Here is a 16,744-nt window from a genome sequence, read left to right as displayed (position 1 = left end):
CACCTTACAAGCCGGTTTTGTAGGCCTAGTCAGGCTAAACCAAAATTCGAAGAGTGCATACTAGACCTTTCCCATGGTACCTCTTCAATATATTTATTGTAACACCACTATAAATACAATTAGTGTGATCTAACTAAAGACACAATTTAAAAGAATTCTATAATATCAATCAAATTACATTAAAGAAGAATATTTACATAGAAGAATATAAAGCAGATACAGATAGTATCAAATCAAATATTATATTTACTACATAGCATTTTACTGGGTCTGAATTTAGTGATAACAAAGTTTTACACTAGAAGATTTTCATGGGTACAGTAAAAAAAAAGTCAATTAGAAAGATTTGAACACAACTTCAAAAAAAAAAAAAAAGTATACCTTGATGTCACACAATCTCCTAATACAACATAATTAGCAGGAGCTTGAGGCCTCCAAAAGGTAATATTGTTGTTGGGACCAGTCTCTGCAAAATAGAAGACCAAACAGTTCATTGTCAAAACTTGTTCTCTCAGCTATATGGTATAAAACTTATAATGGTCAAGCAGAGAAATTGATAATGCAAAAGTAAATAAAAAAAAATTGTAATCACGCTATTCAACGTAATTAGGAAGAAACCTTTTTCAGACACCCAAATTCGGTCAAAGTTGGTGCATGGAACAAGAGGAGTTGCACTTCCCAAATTTAATGCAGCAGATGCCTGACTTAGAAGATTTAGTATAAGAGAAACAGCACTAAGTGAAAGATGAATACAAATGTCCGTTGATAGCAAAGATATATTTGTTTTATCCTTCACAGAAGTATATCCCCCTGAAACATCCACTGGATCTAGAATGATAAGACCAGAACCAGTTTCAACAGTAAAATCCTTTGCCAGGGCTCTAATCCAAGTGTCCTTTTCCTTGGAGGCATACCTACTCAAATAAACAGAGGAAATTTGCAGATCAAGCACTTGCCGACAAACTTGTTCAGTTTTTAAAGAACATATTAAGGAAAAGAATGGAAATTGACCACTGCTTGGCTCAACTAAGCTGATAATGAAGGTTTTGAAAAAGAGAAAATTTCGAGAATGAATACGGAAATTCTTGGTAATAATAATTCCAATTGAGGAACAATTAACTATATAAGTAAAACACAATGTCTAATAAAAGGTTACTGGTTAATGGAGTAACAGTATAATGGCATGATTAATCACTTAATTAATTGTTCGTGAAGTGAACAGATTTTTGCCAAGAAATCCTAAACAATGATTTTTCCAAGAAAATTTAATGCTGACAGCAATGACATCTCACATGAAGCTAAGGTCCAACTTTGCCCGGATAAGCTTCTCGCTATAAGATGAATCATCGAGAAATGACTTAGTACCATCGTAGAAGGTGAAATCAGATGAAACAACCTAACAGAAAAGCACAATAGCCATTAGACAGAAGATCACCAAAAAACTAAAAAGCAAAATAGAAAATGAATGATGTCAAATCTTCAAGGGGTGGGTAATTGTTGGTGTAAAGTTCTTTTCAATGTGTTATATCGAAAAGAGAAAACACAGTTAATACCGAAAAAATGCAAGACAAACTATCTACACTAAATCAATAAACCATTTATGGAGCTTCTTATCACCTACTTGGATTGGTAATGAAACTTATCAAGGATAATCATTTATTCAGTATGATGCAGACTGATAGGTTAGACACATTATGTCTCGAATAGAACATCAGACATCAAAAAACTACTAGGAGAAGCATTGTGCAATTTTAAAGCACAAATATTCCTATTTCAGAAGAGATATGAAGTTCTAATCCAATCGAGAGATAAGATAGGTCAAAACAAATAAACTTTAAATTATCAAATTATAGATTATTGATAATTGAACTCCCAAATTGCAAATCACAATCACAAATTTATTCATCAAAAATTAATCATCCATCATGCTGCATTCTCTACATAACGGCTTTTTTTAAAATACCATAACGGCTTATAACAGCACTTGTCTTCCTTTTGCTTAAAAATTATTTTCAACACAAAGGAAATATAAAATAAAACTTATAATGTGGTTCAGAAAAACTGCGGAGATCCAATGCACAAGTTTTGATCAACAAAGCATAAGCTTGCAAAGAGTTCCAACTAAGATGATGGTAACATCCAAAAGGCATGTCAAGTTTTGGTCATATGTGATTGTGGTGTTAGAAGCTGTGTGCATATAATTCCTGGAAATGTGAAGCATATTACCTGGGTTTCAAATGTAAAACTTTGAGTTCCATTTGATTCGCTTTGACAATATAAGGAAGACCCTGATGTTTGATTCATGATTTCAAGGTTTTGCTCATCACCGGATGACAAATCACCCAGAACAACAATGTCCACACCATCTTCAGTAGAGGTTGAGTAGCTGCTATCATTACTCAGGTACGTATAATTCCTTAGTAGAGAACCATTCTGATAGATAGATAAATAACAAAGACATAAGCTTCTAATGTAAATCAACTCCTAATACATACGCAATAAATTCTTCTTAATTCACATTCATCAAACTTCAGTATCTATGGCCTATTTCTCTACCCCTATTTGACCAAATAAGAAATCTTAAGAAAGAAATATATCAACAAAATAAAGATGTGACAAGACATTCCCTTTAACAAGGTGAAAAAAAATTTAACCAGCAGGGACAAACAAAACAACATAAACCATCTCCCCTCCTGAGTTCTACTAAAAAACTACTGACCATATACAATAAAGTGTTCTAAATTTGAGCAAACACGAGATTTGGGTAGAACTTTGCACACTCGACTTGAAGATAGACATTTTACAAAGTATTATCAATATGAATCATGTTTAGAGTCTCACATCGAACAATATATGGTTTGAACATATGTTTTAAGTGAGGGCAATCCTCACCTTACAAACCAGCTTTGTAGGATTTAGTTAGATTCAACCACAATTCTAAGATGGTATCAGAGTCCGGTTCAAGATTCGTTGGACCACCTGCTACCACGTTTCCGCTATAGAGCTGCCCACCATTTACATCCAAGCTTCAAGCTCAATAGTGTTGGACATGTATTAAGAGTCCCAGATCATACAATATTTGTTTTGGACATATGTTTATAAGTGGAGGCAATCATCACCTTACAAGTCGGTTTTGTAGGTTGAGTTAGGCCCAACTCATAAACATATGTTCATAGCACATATTGTCCAATGTAGGACTTTTAACACAGCCATCACGCCAACACTATTGGGTTTAACGCGTGGAAATAAATGGTGGGTAACCCAATAGCAGAAATGTAAGAGCAGAGTTGACTTAGACCCAACCACGATTCTAAGAAATCAAATTATGGAAGATTTTGATTCCTAAGGAGTTAATAGCTCCCCCAAACATAAATAAGAAATCAGCATAACTAACTTACTTATTTAACGTAAGTTATTACCTCAATTTTTACATTAACAAATCGCAATCTTTTGCCACGTCCAATGACTATAATTGGTCTAGATCTTGTACTGCGGACTTCTTTTGTATCTGTTTCTACAGATAGACAAATAACCTTTCCACAGCCATCATATGTATATTCGTCAATGCCTACACAATCTGCAACTAACTGTTTAGATGGGGAGAGGTGCACCACATCTTCTTCCTGCCTATAAACTGCTTCCATCAGCATTATGCTACTGTTTCTGCTAATGGGATCATTCTTTGGATCCATTGTTTCCTCTCTTCCAGTCAGTGCTCCAAGAGAAGGCACAAAAAACTCTGCCACTGCAAGAAGAAAATCTGGCACAACAAGGACTCGAGGTTGCTGCACACGAATTACAAATGATTGTGATGAGATACGCCACCTATAGTCCATCAAGAACATTGTTGAAATGGGTGTATCATCAATTCCAGCTTCACTGCTTGTCCTCCGAAAGCTACCTGGGTTAAACGATACGGGAACCTTTATAGTAACGGCTTGTTTGAAAGCATCAGTGGAAGATCCAAGCATCAGGCGCATTTCAGGCTTCGTATCAGGGCGAAAATCTAGTACAGAAAATTTTGGAATTGTCACGAACAGGTCTGTCTCTGATGAAGATGTCATGCGATATGAAACCCAGAGACCTTCCAGCTGCAAAAATAATGCAATTAAATAAATGAGAATGAAAGGTTAGCAAATATAATTCAGAGATATCAGGCTGACAGATAAGCTCATTCATTTAGTTAAAACAAAATCAAAACACTATGAAACTGTCATGGAAACAGCTTCATATGTATATATAGATAAAATGAATCATGTATAAATATACACACCGCAATATGAGCCAATGGAGACTCCCCATCAGTGCCATTACAAAGCTCCAGCAAGGCATGGTTCACCACAACAGATATAATTGTAACTGTCTGAGACAACAGAATTTGACCGTTCAGGTTAACCTTATCAACCAGAAGCTTAATAGTATCCTTCGAATCAGATTTTCCACCCCGAAAACTAGCAGGAAGCCTTGGTTCTTCTGATAAATTCATGAATGTACAATCCAAAATCACCTTATATTCTTTATCAGACATTATACCATGCAATAAATCCACCTGCTCAAGAGATCAAAAAATTAACTTGAGAATAATTTTTTTAGTGAAATACAAGAACAAAAGCATGAGATCACAGCCTATGAAACAAGGGTACTTCTAGGATTAGGCATGTCGCAGTGTCTGACACTTGTATGACACTCGCACGACACATGTCAGACAATTCAGGCAAGTGCTTAAAAAATGCTTTTTGATTTCAGCACACCTTACACATCTAAAAGGGTTAAAGAAGTATCGAAGCAATGTTGATCAATGAAGAATTAAAGATATCAAATTTTAGGGTCTTGCTAACCAGTGCCCTCAGGGCAATGGTTAAGTATTCCTAAAAAAGATAATATTTTATAAAAATATTAATATTTCAATGGGTAATGCTAACTTGTGCCCCAAGGGCACAAGTTAAGAGATAAATATAGTAAAATTTTCTTGGAAATTATGTAATGCATTTAATACAAATTTATAGTTAATGATTTTATTATTATTTTTAATATGAAATTTCTATTTATGGGTTTATTAACTTGTGCCCTTGGGGCACAAGTTAGCATTACCCTATTTCAATTTTCAAAGCATTAAATACGCAGATTACCGAGATAAAATTATTATTTTAAAGTTTTAACCATTGCCCTGAGGACAATGGTTAGCATTTCCCTAAATTTTATTAGAATATTTTTAACTCTTTTATTAGTAGATTGATAAATAAGAGTAAAATGATATTATATATGTAGCGGTATCGGTATCTTTTGTTTTTAATATTATTATGTCAGTGTATCCGTGTCATGTCGTATACTGGTATCCGTTTCAGTGCTGCATAGATCATAGCAAACATTGTGGGTTTAGAGTTTGAGGGGATATAATCTGAGAATTGAAGGGAATTGAGAGAAATTTAAAGAGAGAAATTAGAGGTACCCAGAGATGTCATTCCCGGCCGCTATCCCAGGGCTCCGTAGCGGAGCGGACCCACCCCCCCCGAGCGGAATACAGGGTGCGGTGGCGGAGCTGCTGTAGCGGACGCTACAGCCGGGAAACCAGATAGCGGATCGCGGATCGTTCCCGGGCGGAGCAGATCCGGATCCTTTTCTTTTTTTTTTTAAATTTTTTCCTGGGTAAAATTACTATTTTGCCCTCGTTTTAAAATGAAAACTCTTGAATCTTCACGTTCTAGTTTTATTCTCCTATCGTTCTTGCCCTAGCCACCGTCAAGTTCTGAACTTCTCAACACTCTCAGCTTTCGCCTCAGCCACCGACCCATTCGCTTCTCATCGTTCAGCCACCGTGCAGTTTCTTCTCCCTCTCGTTCCAGCCACCAGCCCTCTCACGGTAATCTTCACCTCTCTTCTTTTTTCTACTTCTTTTCTTTTACTTCTACACCTTCTTCTCCTGTTTTGTTTTGTCACTCAACAAAATGTTCTGTTTTGTCAACATGTTTTGTTTTATTAACAAAATGTTTTGTTTTGTCAAAATGTCCTGTTTTGTCAACATCTACTGTTTTATTAACAAAATATTATGTCCATCTCTCCCACCTCTTCTTTACTGTTATTCCCCACTATTTTATTAAATGTCTGTCACTGTTTTTTTGTCAATAGAACAATATGGCAGCATCTTCCTCAACACCAAATTCTGCTTCTGCGTCGGTTGCTTCGTGTGCTCCAATGTTAAAACCGACCAATAGTAAAGACATAGGATGGAAATATAATGGTTTGAAGGATTTGAATAATCGGAAGAAGGTCACATGTGATTTCTGTAATATGGCAAGCTGTGGGGGAATAAGAAGAGCAAAAAGGCATCAAGCAGGAATTCAAGGTGATGTAGTTCCTTGTTTGAAAACACCGGAGGATGTTAAGGCTATATTACGTGCTGACATTTTTGAGAAAGAGAAAATTAAAAAAGGAGTACAAGAAATTGCGGTGCAAATAGATGCGGATGATACCATGGATATCGAGGAAATAAGTAGGATTAGAACCGGAAAGAGGCTTGCTGAGAATGAGACCTCTTCAATAGCCATCAAGAGGACTGAAGGGCCGTTAGATTTGGTGTATAAGAAGGCTAAGGACACAAGCATCAATGATGCTTGTGATAAAGAAGCGAGGGCAAGAACCATCCAATATGTTGCTCGCTTTTTTATACGTGTGGAGTTGCTTTTAATGTAGCAAATGCAAGAGCTTTTAAGTTGATGTTGGAAGCCGTTGGGAGCTATGGTCCTCATTTGAAGCCGCCAAGTTATCATGAACTTAGGGTTCCACTTCTTAAAAATGAGTTGGAATATACGAAAGGTTTGTTGAAGAACCAAGAGGTGCAAAGGAACAAATACGGTTGTTCAATTATGTCGGATGGTTGGACGGATAGAAAAGGTAGAACATTGATCAATTTCTTGGTCAATTGCCCGACGGGGACCATGTTTGTGAAGAGTGTGGATGCTTCTGACTATGCAAAGACGGGGGATAAGCTAGCCGAGTTGTTGGACACATTTGTTGAGGAAATTGGTGAAAAAAAAGTTGTCCAATTGATCACCGATAATGGAAGTAACTATGTAGCGGCGGGTAAAGTATTGTGTGAAAAGAGGAAACACTTGTTTTGGACTCCATGTGCTGCCCATTGTATAGACCTTATGTTAGAAGACATAGGCAAAATTCCAAAGGTGAAAAAGGTTATACAAAAAGGGATTAAGGTTGTGGGCTACATTTATAACCATACTTTTGCTTTGAATTTAATGAGAAAGACTACCGGCAATGTTGAATTGATTAAACAAGGAGTGACAAGGTTTGCTACCCATTTCCTTTGTCTACAAAGGATGCAAGAGCTAAAAGGAAAGCTTAGAGAGATGTTCCTTTGTGAAGAATGGACAAGTTCCAAGTGTGCTAAAGATGCTAAAGGAAAAAGGGCAGCTACGACTATTCTTGATGTATCATTTTGGAATGATGTTCTCTACACTCTTAAGTGCATGGCGCCTCTTGTAGATGTGCTAAGAATGGTTGACAATGAAAGGAAACCCGCAATGGGATACATATATGCCGCAATGTGGGTAGCGAAGGAATCGATTGAAAAACTTTCAGTTTAAATTCAAGCAAGTACAAAGCCGTTTTTGAAATCATTGATAAAAGATGGGAGTGTCAACTTCATCGTCCGCTACATGCTGCAGGTCACTATCTCAATCCTGAATATTATTATTCTAAACCAGAAATTGAGTCTGATGCTAGATTGGTGAGAGGCCTCCGTAAGTGCATTGAGAGACTTAGTGAAAGTGAAGATGTGGAGGATTTGATTTCAGTAGAATTGGCACAATACCGGGATGCTACGGGTCTCTTTGGTATAAAAGCAGCAATAAGACAAAGGTCGACATTAGCTCCAGGTAATATGGAATGATTTTTTGAAGTTTTACATGTGATATACTTTGTGTTATGTATATGGAATGATTTTTTACAATTACTTGCAGCTGAGTGGGGGAAGTCTTATGGAGCCGAAACTCCGCATTTGCAATTGTTGGCTATTAAAGTGTTGAGTTTGAGTTGCAGTGCTTCCGGATGTGAGCGTAATTGGAGCATCTTTGAGCATGTGAGTATTAATTTTATACTAGGATATTAAAGTATCTTACATGCAAGTATTATTAAATTAATACTTCAAATTATTGTATTTTAGATTCATTCCAAGAAGAGAAATAAATTGGAACATCAAAAATTGCAAGACTTGGTGTTTATCAAGTACAATCAAGCTTTGGTAGAGAGGTTTGAAATTCGAGATAAAATTGATCCTATGGAATTTAGCGAAATTAATTTCCACACCGAATGGTTGGTGGGAGAGATGGAAAAGGTAGGAGATGATGGTGAAGAATTGGTTGATCCAAATCATGATTTAACTTGGACTCAAGTTGCCGATGCTAGTGGGGCTAATGAGCCTTTAATCTACACTAGGAGGTTAATGGCACGACCACAAACATCAAGGCCACCAAGAGCAACAATTGCACCAAGAGCAACAATTACACAACAAGTGGTGGTAGAAGAGGTTGAAGAAGATGAAGAATCGGAGGAAGATATTGAAGATGAAGAATTGGAGGAAAATGTTGAAGAAGATGAAGATGAAGATGTTGAAGAATATTTTGATGATGCTACATGATTTTTTATGTTTGCTTGAATTTTCATATCATAGTACTAAGTTTGAATTTGAATCTATATGTTTTGAATCTTTATGTTTTGAATTATTAAGCATTGCTCTATGTTTGACATTAGATTTTATAAATATTTTATGAGTGTTGTGAAATTAGTTTAGTATTTCATGACATATGTTTTATAATTTTTTATATAATTATTAATATACAAAAATTTACCCCGCTATCCGGGATGCCGCTATTCCCACTATTCCCATTCCCGGAGGTCGGCCGCTCCACTCCGCTATCCGGGATTAACAACTCTACCTCTAAGTCACCCTCATTCTAATTTTGGCTTGCAGCAGTATTTATACTTGAGTATCATTCTAGAAGATTTGCATAATGCGCACACACACAAGTCCAGAAAACTAAACAGCACACAGCTATACATTATCAAAAATTCTTTGCTTAAATTATATCCGGGCCTTAGGCCAGATAAACAGATGCGAATATATGTGACAATGGAAAATTATGAGTAGGGACAAATGCCTCAAATATATGAATTGCATACAACACTTGCCATGAGTAAGTACAATCAACAAGCTTCGTTAGAAGCAAGTCAGAAATGGTGGAAAGGAGCTAAGTGCAGATGGGCGCATCTTGTTGCTCCCAATCAAGATATTCATAGTTGACGTCGTTAGACGCCGTATCTGAGCCAGGAAGGAATCGAGGAGGAACGGAGGATGTGGTGACAAATCTCTGAAGTTTGTGACCACGAATGACTCCATCGATTTGTTGTTTCCATTGTTTGAAGTTTTTGTCATCAAGTTTCACAGAAAGTTTGACATGAGAGGACGGAAAAGTACCCTGAGGGTTTAACGGAAAAGGTGATGCCATGAGTACGGGTCATTGGATCGGAAAAGAAGCTCTAGATACCATGTTAGAATTGGTATTAGAGAGAGAAAGTTGTTAAGATAAAATCTGATGAAAGATCCTGTATATTGATTTTCATATTAAATGAGGAATACAAGGTTCCATTATATAGGAGACCCCTAACAAATTTGACAGCTGTGCACAGAAGATATTCTCTAAATCTTATAAAATCTAAAATAGAAAATTTAGATATTTTATTATTATTTCTAACCGACCAAATGACAAGTAAATAAATAAAATTAGGGTTAGCCTTGACGACAGAACCCAAAGATAAACAATGCTCTAGATACCATGTTGAATTTGTGGTTATAGATGTAAAAGATGAGAGAAAAATATTAATGATAATAGCTATTGATATGATACAAAAGACGTAATATTAATTACTACTTATAGAATACATAGACTCAATCTTAAATAAAAAACAAATCATGATAATAATAACTAATATCAATCTGATACTAAGAGATACAATTATAATAACTTTTAGATTTTATAAATTTTAATTCTTAGGTCGAAAAGATGTACTTAATACCACGAAACTTAGGATTTGGGCATAATCTTTACAACTCTTTGTAAATCACTATTTTTTCTTTGTTCATAAATGGGAGTCAGCATTCTATTATAAGTCTTCTCCCTCACCTAATTAATTACAAGTAAAACAGCCTCATAAAAAGCAACACTTATAATATATCTAAATCCTAGTTTCGGCAGCTCTACCAGAAAATATTATTAAATCTTATCTTAGAACTTCCTCAAACAGATAAACATGTTAACACATTTTTGCAATTTAACGCATTAGAAATTTTGACATTTCATAATACTTATCAGTTCATATAACCTGGAAAAAAAGAAGGTAGTTTTACACATCTTGAGGAATATAAAATACAATCATTAGAAATTGGAGTTTAAAGTTACCTTCACTTCAAGTGAAAATGTCGGAACTTTTCGAAAAACATCCCTCAAACTTCGACGAACAAATATATCAAGTCCTTGACCTTCCCGTATCATTGGTTTTCCAAGACAACCATCGATTCCAACAGACATGTTAATACCCAGAATCTGTAATTCATTTGGAGTCAGGAATATGTCAAGTATTTTGTGATAGGTCTTATGACGGAAATGTATACCTGAGCATGAAGAACATCGATATGCACAGCTGAAGGGTCTTCTTCTTGAGATCCATGCCAACTGAATTCATTTTTAATCTGAAGCTTTCCCAGATCAAGTTGTATAAAACTGGAAGTGAATAAAGCAATAGCATTTCAGCTTGTAAGATACAAAAACAATTTATGATCTTTCACCTTATAACTTAGGCTATTATAAGAATTAATTTATCATGTATGAAATATATCATAGTCCCTATGAGTCTATGACCAAGTGGATAGGTCTCCAATCCTTGCCATCACTTAGCTGCTATAAATAGCTTAAATTTTAGCACAGCATGCAAATGAGCATATGCATTGTCAGTACCTCAAACACAGAGGACGCTAAGCACGGGGGCATTTTAAGGATAAAAAGTTAAAAAATTTCATGTTGTCAGTTCCTTAACATAGATGAAAGTACAACTTTTTATTACTAGAGAAAAAAATATACAGAAAGAGTGGAAACTGAATAAAGATACTCTGTAGAAATAGTTAGTCATGAATTCAATTCTTACTAGCACTATACGCTTCTGGTACAACTGTTTTCTTTTCTAATATGTAATTGCAGGAAGACGTCATTGTTAACCCGTCTATAATTAACAAATAAAAAAGTAACATCCACCAAGTGAAATACATTTACACACCACCAACAATTAAACATAATTCTTCCATGAAAACTCTAAGCTTGATTTGTTAAATCTTAATGATATGTTAAGTCTAATGCTTCCTTTATTCTTTCTGAATTAAAGAAATTGCCCCTGCCCATAAACCTATCAAATTTCCATTTGTAATCCACACACATGATTATCCCTCTTAACAGATTTTGTGACAAACTATAACTGAATCCGTTGTGATGCAGTCAAGGAATTTCAGTTGTAACTAACAGACTGACATGTATCAGTCAGTAAACCGGTAAAAGCAAGTAATCTCCTATTCCCTAGATTCTCTATAAATAGGATTTTCACCTATTGTAATAATTAACAGAATTCTTTCAAAAAAATTCAGAAGCTGAGATTCGGCATTCAGTTCATAATTCTCTCTATATTTCAGCATTTATGAATTGCACAAAACTACATCTTTAGAAATTCTAATATAGAGTCAGAGCCTGGTTATAATTGGAGTTTACACTGAGTGCCTACACCATCATAAGAAATCGCCAATCAGTTAGGTACACAACAATAATATGAACAATCAATAAAATACACTACAATGTGTAGTGACCCTTCTATTTATATTAATAGGTTAAAAGAATAATACATAGGAAGACAAATGGGCAAAACCCATATACTTAATACTAAATCCTAGTAATATATTATTATAATATAACTCTTAATAATAAAATTTACTTACTCTTTACTTATTGAGTTCCTTGGAACAATGATAATTGGTGTGTCAAGTGCAAGATCCAGCTTGAGTGCAGTAGCTCCATCTATTTCATATTTCTGAATCAACCATTCAAATCCCCCAACTTTATCAACAAGTTTGATTGCTTCTTCAGTATGAGGGGATGCCAGTTCCATAAAGTACACCGTTATCTACAGAGGTAAAGCATGAAGTATATAGTCATTTCTTTTTCTTTTTCTTTTTCTTTTTCTTCTTATTTGGAAATATATCAAATGTGAATGAACCTATAGAACACGCAGATTTAAATTTTTATTCAAAAACCTGACTCAAAGCAGGAGAGAAATACAATTTTTAATTCATGTCCAAATTTGTAAATTTTTCATGCGTACCTCCTGTACAAACCTATAAAGGAAAACAATGCGAACAGCTGAAAGTTGACCTTGCAAGCTGTAGTCATATCCTTCATAATCATCGTCTTCAGCACTATAAGAATTAAATTTGAACTGAAAAAAAAAAAACAAATATAAATAACTCAAATGAAGACACCTGGAGAAATGGGCTAATGGTGATCATTGGTACACAGAATTAAATCAGAAAAAATTTCCTTCAAAGCATATAAATGATAATAACAATTCTTAGAATTATGATATTGTTTTATGAAAGCATAAAAATTTCCCTCAAAGCATATAAATGGTGATCATTGGTAACAATTGTTGAGATATGATATTGTTTTATTATTAGTATTTATCGTTTTATTGTTTTTATTTTTAGTATTATCTTTTTCCTATTTCATCGAAATGACGGAAAGTCGGCTATTTCATCACAGGCAAAAGACTAGCTATTGTCGGTGTTTGCTACTATTCCTAAAATAAAGTCTAGGAACAGGAAATTTCCACTACCGGTGCCACTGTGGCTACAACAACTGGTCATGAGGGAACTGCCATTAGCAAGCAAATTTGATCCTGGGAAAAAAATTTCTATTTCATGTACAACTCAACCTTTATGTTTCAAGTTATGGGATTCGAGAGGATACAATTTTTTCTATTGTGTATTTCTTTCACCTTGAGGACAAGTGAATCTTTAAGGAAGGAGTATTGTTAGACTCTTCAGTTTCGTAACTGTTAGTAAATTATTATGAGTTAGTGGGTAATTATTAGAATTATTATAACATTAATTCAGTGTGTTTAGGTCTAAAATAAATAGGGGAAAACATTGGGGAGTTGATCATCGTGAAATTGCATGGGAAAAGGGCCATTTTGGCAATGGGAGGTGCAGACCCTGCAATATCATTGTGTAATCAAAGGGAGTTTCCCTATTTCTTTCATGTATTAGTTGGTTTCTATCAAAAACATAGACACGTTGACATTGCTTGTACCCTACTGCTAAATGCCAATATACCTCTAAAGTTTTGGGTGATGTTCTTACTGTTGGGGATTTAATTAATCAGATGTCATCCTGTATGTTGAATGATCAGGTTTCTCGTTCCCAATTGCACCCTTCAAATCTCTTATATGTTGTTTCCCTTCATGTCTTTCGATGTACTTGTTTTGTTCATGATTTGTCCCCAGATCGTGATAAGATGTCTGCTCATACTATCAAATGTATTTCCATGGGCAACTCTCACGTTAAAATGGATATCAGTGTTACTCTCCTTCTATGTATTGCTTCTACTCGTCTGTAGATGTTACATTCTTTGAAAACATATCATACTCTCCCAACTTTGATGTTCCTAAAATTGATTTAGATCAAGTCTTGCCTATTCCATATTTTGAATCGGTTGAGTCCACTCCTTTATCGTCTAGTCCACCCGTTATGATAGATTAGACTCCACCACCGTTGAACTGGTATGACATTACCTATGCGAGAAGGTCTGGACTACGTGATTCAGCTCCTATTCCAACCGCCTCCACCCATGCTCCAGCTCATGATTTGTCCATTGTCATCCGTAAAGATAAACGTTAAACCCGTAACCCTTATCCTATTTATAATTGTGTGTCTTACCATCGGTTATCACCTACCCATAGTGCTTTTGTTACTGCACTTGCATCTGTTTCTATTCCTAAAACTATTCAAGAAGCATTATCCCATCCAGGGTGGAGACCGACAATACTTGATGAAATGTCAACTCGAGAATCTAATCATTCTTGGGAATGTGTTCCTCTCCCTTCTGGGAAATCTGTTGTAGGTTGTAGGTGGATATTTAAGGTTAAGGTGGGTCCTGATGTACAGGTAGATCGATGTTAGAGTTATTGATTTCTGTCAATCGATTGAAAGCTCGCCTAATGGCAAAGGGATATACTAAAGTTCATGGTCAAGATTATAGTGATAATTTTTTTCTAGTTGCGAAGATGGCATTTGTCCGTCTCTTTCTGGCAATGGCTGCCATGAAACAATGGCCTCTGTTTCAATTGGATATCAAGAATGTATTCCTGCATGGTGACTAGGAAAGGAGATTTACATTGAGCAACCTCCTAGGTTTGTTGTTCGGGGGAGTGTAATTGAGTATGTAAATTGCACAAGTTTTTGTATGGGTTGAAACAATCACCTCGGACATGGTTTGGAAAATTTAGTAAAGTGTTGCAACAATTTGGGATGAATCGTTGTGAATCAGATCACTCTGTTTTCACCAAATGCTCTTCATCAAATAAATATATTTATCTAGTGGTTTATGTTGACGACATTGTAATCACAGGTGATGATTTTAAAGGTATCAAAGGCTTTAAAAGAACACTTATTTCAAAACTTTCAGACTTAGGACTTGGATCAGACTTAGTACTTGGGTCATCTACGTTACTTTTGGGGGATTGAGGAATCTCAATCAAAGTTAGGTATTGTTATCTCTCAAAGGAAGTATGCTCTTGATATTCTGGAAGAAACAGGTCTTACAGATTGCAAACCGGTTGACACTCTTATGGATCCTAATGTAAAGCTTCTTCCTAATCAAGAGGGATCCATATTTTGATCCAGGTAGATATCGAAGACTTGTAGGAAAGTTGAATTTATCTTACTTTGACTAGACCCGATATATCTTTTCCAGTTAGTATCAGAGTTATTGTTTCCGAATAGCAAAACGGAGCAGTTGACCCTAAAAATGGGATACCGGAATTGCGGAAAGCAGGATAACTATATAAAAAATTATATTAGAAATTATATATATCAAAAATATATTTGAATAATTATTCGAAATCAAATATCAAAGAATAAAAATAAAAACATAATATTTAAAATACAGTAGTAAGGGTTATTTTTATAAAAGGATTAATTATTATTATTATTATTATTATTATTTCTATTATTGTTATTTATTATTCTTTTAAAAAAAAACCATTTTATTATATTTTTAACAAATAAGTGATGTATAACTGATGTAATAGTAAGTTACTTTTGACTTTTCAACTATTTCAATAGTTGTACTTATTTATTCATTAAATATTTATTTAGCTGCCTCCACGTTTCATTTCATCTTCTTCTCTCTCTCCTTCGTCTTCATCGGTTTCTCTTCTTTCTTCACCGCCGCGTTAATTCTTCTCCACAGCTGTTGCTCAGAACTCAAAATGGGTCAAAATCCGCTTGGGTCGGGCCGCGACCCGCTTTTCTCATTTGTAGCGGCTGCAATGTCGAACTGCGACGTGCGACGATCCTTCGTAGTGGAGGGTGGACGCGGTGGGACAAGATTCTGGGATAGCGTCGCTCCGGCCACTATTGATATCTTTGGTCAGTATAGTAAGTCAATTCTTGAACTCTCCTTATGACAACCATTGGGATGCAGTTATTAGAATCATTGAGTATATCAAAGGATCACCTCAAAAAGGGCTTCTTTATTTATAGAGGCAACACTAATATCATAGGATATTCAGATGTTGCTTGGGCATGAGATGCAAGTGATATAAGTTCTACATCGGATTATTGTGTGGAAAATTGATCTCATGGACGAGCAAAAAGAAAACCATTGTTGCTCAATCAAGTACAAAGCTGAATATCGAGCCAAGACCAATGACACGTGTTAGCTCTTGTGGTTAAAGCATTTACTTTAGAAACTTCATTTTTGAGAAGTCGGTCCTATGAAATTTGTATGTGATAACCAGTCAGGTTTGCACCTCTCCTCCAATCCAGTGTTTCATAAGGACAAAGCATATAAAAGTTAACTCTCACTTTCTTAGAGGGAAGATTACCATCGGAACCGTCAATACCTCCTTGGTTAATTCCAAGGATCAAGTTGCTGACCTCTTTACAAAGTCTCTTCGAAAATTTCGGATTTCTTACATATGTGATAAGATGGATGCTTATGATGTATATGCACCACCTTGAGGAGGAAGTGTTGAGATATGACGTTGTTTTATTATTAATATTTATTGTTTTATTGTTTTCATTCTTAGTATAATCTTTTCCCTAATTAGAGGGATTGGTTAGGAGGCTTAGATCTAGTATATCTTTTCCCTAATTAGTGGATTAGTTAGGATTTAGGGTTTATGTGTACTCTCTCTATATAATAGAATAAGAAATTCAAATACAACCCTACAAAACCGGGTTGTAACGTGAAAATTGCCAAATAGCGATACTTTCTCACTATGCTCTAATACCATATTAACTTATAGATGGCTTGAATTGCCTTAGAGAAATACTCTCAGCCTTTTGCTATTTATCAAGATCTTACATAAGATCAGGAGAGAGTGTGTTTACTAGGAGATTCTGATTCTGTTCTAT

The 16,744-nt window shown here is 35.3% G+C and overlaps 1 protein-coding gene across 1 annotated transcript in view; it reads right to left on the bottom strand.

The window, feature by feature from the left end:
• Positions 1–16,744, bottom strand: part of LOC131630615 (uncharacterized) — a 59,340-nt gene that overhangs the window by 14,949 nt on the left and 27,647 nt on the right. The window contains exons 29-38 of the mRNA XM_058901394.1: positions 12,430–12,543; positions 12,047–12,231; positions 10,682–10,790; positions 10,470–10,613; positions 4,274–4,549; positions 3,420–4,091; positions 2,227–2,433; positions 1,293–1,396; positions 619–914; positions 382–466 (exon numbers count right to left, since the gene is read on the bottom strand). Coding sequence (XP_058757377.1) covers positions 382–466; positions 619–914; positions 1,293–1,396; positions 2,227–2,433; positions 3,420–4,091; positions 4,274–4,549; positions 10,470–10,613; positions 10,682–10,790; positions 12,047–12,231; positions 12,430–12,543 — 2,192 coding nt within the window. The remainder of the gene's footprint in view (positions 1–381; positions 467–618; positions 915–1,292; positions 1,397–2,226; positions 2,434–3,419; positions 4,092–4,273; positions 4,550–10,469; positions 10,614–10,681; positions 10,791–12,046; positions 12,232–12,429; positions 12,544–16,744) is intronic.

This window comes from Vicia villosa, linkage group LG1 (assembly GCF_029867415.1).
Source record: "Vicia villosa cultivar HV-30 ecotype Madison, WI linkage group LG1, Vvil1.0, whole genome shotgun sequence".
NCBI classification, from domain to species: domain Eukaryota; kingdom Viridiplantae; phylum Streptophyta; class Magnoliopsida; order Fabales; family Fabaceae; genus Vicia; species Vicia villosa.
The sequence above is the reverse complement of the archived record's forward strand: the minus strand, read 5'-3'. Positions and strand labels throughout refer to the sequence as shown.